Raw genomic sequence first — 4,590 nt, 5'->3', positions numbered from 1 at the left:
ATATATACATATATATTCAGGTACTTGAGAATTACTACACAGTTCTCTCTGAAATCTACAATTACAATTTCTTTCTGCAAGTAACCCCAAGACTTATATAATTTGTTCTTAATTACTCGTAATATAGAAATGTTTCATTAATGGCCAGAGGTGAGGAATACAGTTGTGTTAGAATGCGTTAATATGATTAATATAGAGTTTTGCAATCATTTAATGAATATAATTATTTTAATTCTGTTCGGGTTTATGACATGACGATATGGATATGACATTTCGTTTGATTCGATATGTTGCCCCAAACTTAATATTTATCAAAGTTGATTGAAGGATTTGCATGTTATAAATCTATAGTCTTTCAAAAAATGTTCTCTATTCGCTAGAATAGGTATTCTAGAATAATTAGTTATATTTTTATACTTGTGTTCAGTGTCATTCATGCATGAATGTATCTCAGACAAACAAATTGATTCCTGCATATACAAATGTGTACAAAAACATGGTATATACAAATAACTATTACGTAGAATAACGCTTAAGGATTTTACAGATACACATAATACACGCTGATATTTGTCGTTCTAAACAAGTTAGTATCTTGATTGTTTTTCAGGTTAACATTTGTGAATATGTCTTTTATTGAACATCACTCATTCAAATGATCTTTGTAAAAAAACAAAAAACAAAAAAAAACGTCTTTATCAACGACATCTTTACAGAATCTTTTGCGTCCTTACGGAGAAATACAAAAGAAATGTCAAGTAATTTGTTAAATCCAATTATTTTTCATGGAGCCATTTATATTTCAGTGTATATATATTGACATCTGGCATATATATATATATATATATATATATATATATATATATACACACACGTATATGTATATGTACACCTCAGTTGTGAGTATTATACAAGTTGGTGATAATATTTAGTGTAGTTATTTGAATGTTATTTCGATTTTATTTTGGTAGCATTGATTATATTTATCTGTACATATTTATATTGAAAAACGTAATGAGCATTTTATAGATGAATGCTCATTATTTTTCAATACAAAACGTAAATTTTACGGACATCACACAGTAACTGGGTTTGTTGTACACCAATACGTAGCTTTACATTTTTTATTATCAATGTCCAATAAAGTTACTTCATTGCTCTAATATGAGAGGCGAACTTGTTTGTTAAATGCTCTTAAATGAGAAAAAAATATTTTTTATGATGCACCTAAAATATTTGTGTATATTTAGTGGTTTGTTTTCCAGGTAAGAGCATTCTCACAAAAGTACCATAAGTAATCGAAATTGAACTATTGTGACATCTAACCAGATATATAAAATCAGGAATCTGTTAGCCGCTCTGAATTGTGAATTTGTTTCTTCGTTCCTGATATTAGAATATGTTGTAGTTGCGATACATATTGTGTGGTGATAAGCGTTAGTAGTAGTTATTTTTTCATACATTAAACACGTTCGTGATAAGAATGTAGACATGTCATTTGTTTCGTACATATATGTGTCTCAAGATTCAAGATTATTTGCGGTACAATTCAGAAATTAAGTTATTTTTGCTCACCGAGGGGAATTAGCTTAAACGTTTCACAAACTTTTAAAATCTGAAACCACAATTTATGACTTTCATAGATTTGTTATGAAGTAAAGAAACCAAATTTTAAAAAGAATCCACTTTTTTTTTTACATGTTAGCAGATTTACATTTGTTTCACTCTTTTATTTTTTTTTTCAGGAACAAAATCAATAAAATATTGATACTTTTGCAATATTTATAGTTCAATAAACTTTTACCCAAACGTTAATATTCTTTATTAAGTAATACTTTGAACTTTTAATTAGTGTTTTTTTAAACGAGGGTTTTAGAGTTTCAAAAACGTGCTGCTTATAATGCTCAGTATTTCTTTTTACTGTCAAGAGTGTTTGAGATTTTCGTATCAACAACTTGTTTTAGAATTAAAATAGATCAGTAAGTTTGAGAGCTCCATACTGACTGTAAAAGCTTTATGTAGATTTCTTAGCCCTATTCTGAAGATCTCATTGAATTTCAAAGCTTAAAAATATTCATCTTCCCATTTACTATTTTTACTGGTGTCTGTGAAGGCCAATGTTGGTCTCGGGTTTGTTTGTCGTTTTGCGTAGTAAGGCCCTGTCGTTACTTGGAACTGATTCCTTAATTCCATATTATCCAGTGGGGTTGCGTATATTTCTTCTGTGGCTCCGTTTGTTGAACCTCGTACAGGTTTTCTTACAACAGCGTATTCATCGTTGTTCACTAAGTAATGTTCGACACTATCCGAAAATCTATCAGAAAAGACTCTGTGTTTCTCTGACGATTGACGTTTCGGTATATGTAATTGAATTGAACCACTAACTTGTGCATCATCATCTTCCTCCAAATCAAGACTGGCTGGTCCTACAGAAGCCCAGCTTTTTCTGGGCGTTTCCATAGCAACTGCCGAATACAATCCACTAACAGAACGTGTTGGTGTAGTTGAAGGAGAAAAAGTTGTAATACCTCCGTTACGTAGAGTTCCTTTACAACTACTAGTATCCTTCGCAGAACCATCCGCTGATTTACATTTAAAATCATCAGTGCCTTTATGTCTGGAATTACTGTTAATAGTGTCTGTTTTGTGAATGATTGTATTTAATTCGTCATCTCCTCGAGGGAAAGAACCCATTGGCGTATCTTCTTTTCTAAGCAGCGCTCTTTCACTTGATTCGATGTGGTATTGACCCGCTTGATAATATTTGATGTAACTGAAAGCAAGTAAAATAAATCTAATTGGAAAAAAATAAATACAGAAACACAAGCAAACAAAATTATACCTGAAAAAAAAAAACAGATCTAATTTTATGTTGATAGTTATCGTTGATAGCTATAGTTTTATGTTGATAGAACACGAAATATTTTCCATGCTCAATTACGGTTGATTGAATAGATGCTGTAAATAATACAAGTATTTACTTCTTAAATTCCGGTAAGCTTCAGAAACTCTATATACAGAGACGAGTGAGACTGTGAAATGTTCATTATTAGCGACTCAGTTTGAATACAGACTGGAATCGAAACTGTGTAACGGATATGACGCACTGTGAACTCCCTTCAATGCTCATCTACAATGTTCTTACATTGAGATTAAACACATTGCCAAAGGACATTCATAAGGCTTTGGTTCATGCAAAATGTTTTAAAACCAACACTTTGAAGAAAATAAGATTAGTTCAATTTCTGATTTTAATTTAATCTGGTCTGAATAACTACTGGTTATAACTCCAGTCATGTTTCGGTATCATTAAATCTCCTCAGAGAAACATTATCTTCTCCACACTTGAGAATTTATCTACAATAATCTACACGAGTAGTTGTTACACATTACTGTTTTGACCGAGTGAAACTACTGAGAAATGCTATCCGTATAAAAAATAACGGCCACTATATTCAGTTTAATGGAGTGGGAGAAATTATATTGTTAACATCAGTGTAAACACACTCATCTATCTTATCCAACTACTACACGAACTCAAATACCGGCGTTGCTGTTTTTATGTTTCTTTGTTTGGTCGCTTGGTTGAGAATCTTGTATGGAATCTCAGAAATTGTGAAGTAAAGAAGTTCATTCATTGAAACAGGGAAGTTCGTTTACAAAATCAGAATAATTTTCTACTGTCACCCTCCATACATACACCTTCACAATCCTTCATGCATTTTAATAAATTATTTGGATAACGTTTACTTAGTCAAGTGCTATTCACATGTCACACTCTTGACCTGTAAGCGTCAAGTGAAACAGTTAAGACAAGTATAATATTTATATTTTCAATATATTTTCAATAAAATCTCGGGTGCTATTTTGACAAGATGGCTTTGCACAAAATTAAAGTTTAAGGATCAAAATGAATATCTCTATCTTTGAGAAAGGATGTCGCATAGTAGTACAACTATCAGCTAACACCAAGGTAGATTACAGCCCCCCACAAACACACATGTATATATGTATGTTATTCAGTTTTATTTCAAAATTTCTTGTCAATAGAGAAAGAGCCGGTTTCTAACCTAAAACCAAGGCTCCTTCATTGGAATTTCAACATCAACAGAGTATTTTTGTATGTATGTATGTTTGTATGCATGTATGTAAGTATGTATGTATGTATGTATGTATGCATGTATGTATGTATGTAGATGGCTAGCTAGATAGAAGATAGATAGATAGATAGATAGATAGATAGATAGATAGATAGATAGATAGATAGATAGATATACTATACTATATTATACTAAAATGACACTCCGTCGGTTGTGACCTCGAATGTTTCAGTTTATCCGATCAACAGAACAGCCTGCTTGTGAAATTAACGTGCAAGTGGCTGACCACTCCACAGTCACGCGAACCCTTAGTTTTCAGTGAAGGCGCGTGGCTTAGTGGTTAGGGTATTCAGTTCACGAGCGTAAGGTCGTGAGTTCGATACGCGGCAGTGCGTTGCGTCCTTGAGCAAGGCATTTCATTTCACGCTGTTCTAGTCCACTCAGCTGGTAAAAATGAGTAGGACCAGTATTTCAGAGGACCAGCCTTGTC

The 4,590-nt window shown here is 32.4% G+C and overlaps 1 protein-coding gene across 4 annotated transcripts in view; it reads right to left on the bottom strand.

The window, feature by feature from the left end:
* Positions 1 to 875: 875 nt before the first annotated feature.
* Positions 876 to 4,590, bottom strand: part of LOC106872337 (uncharacterized) — a 127,918-nt gene continuing 124,203 nt past the window's right edge. For all 4 annotated transcript variants that reach the window (XM_014919283.1, XM_014919284.1, XM_014919285.1 and 1 more), the window contains one exon: positions 876 to 2,773. In XM_014919283.1, the coding sequence (XP_014774769.1) occupies positions 2,065 to 2,773 (709 nt within the window). In that variant the 3' untranslated portion in view covers positions 876 to 2,064. The remainder of the gene's footprint in view (positions 2,774 to 4,590) is intronic.

The sequence above is a fragment of the Octopus bimaculoides genome, chromosome 4 (assembly GCF_001194135.2).
Source record: "Octopus bimaculoides isolate UCB-OBI-ISO-001 chromosome 4, ASM119413v2, whole genome shotgun sequence".
Lineage (NCBI taxonomy): Eukaryota > Metazoa > Mollusca > Cephalopoda > Octopoda > Octopodidae > Octopus > Octopus bimaculoides.
This window is presented reverse-complemented; position numbering and strand designations above follow the sequence as displayed.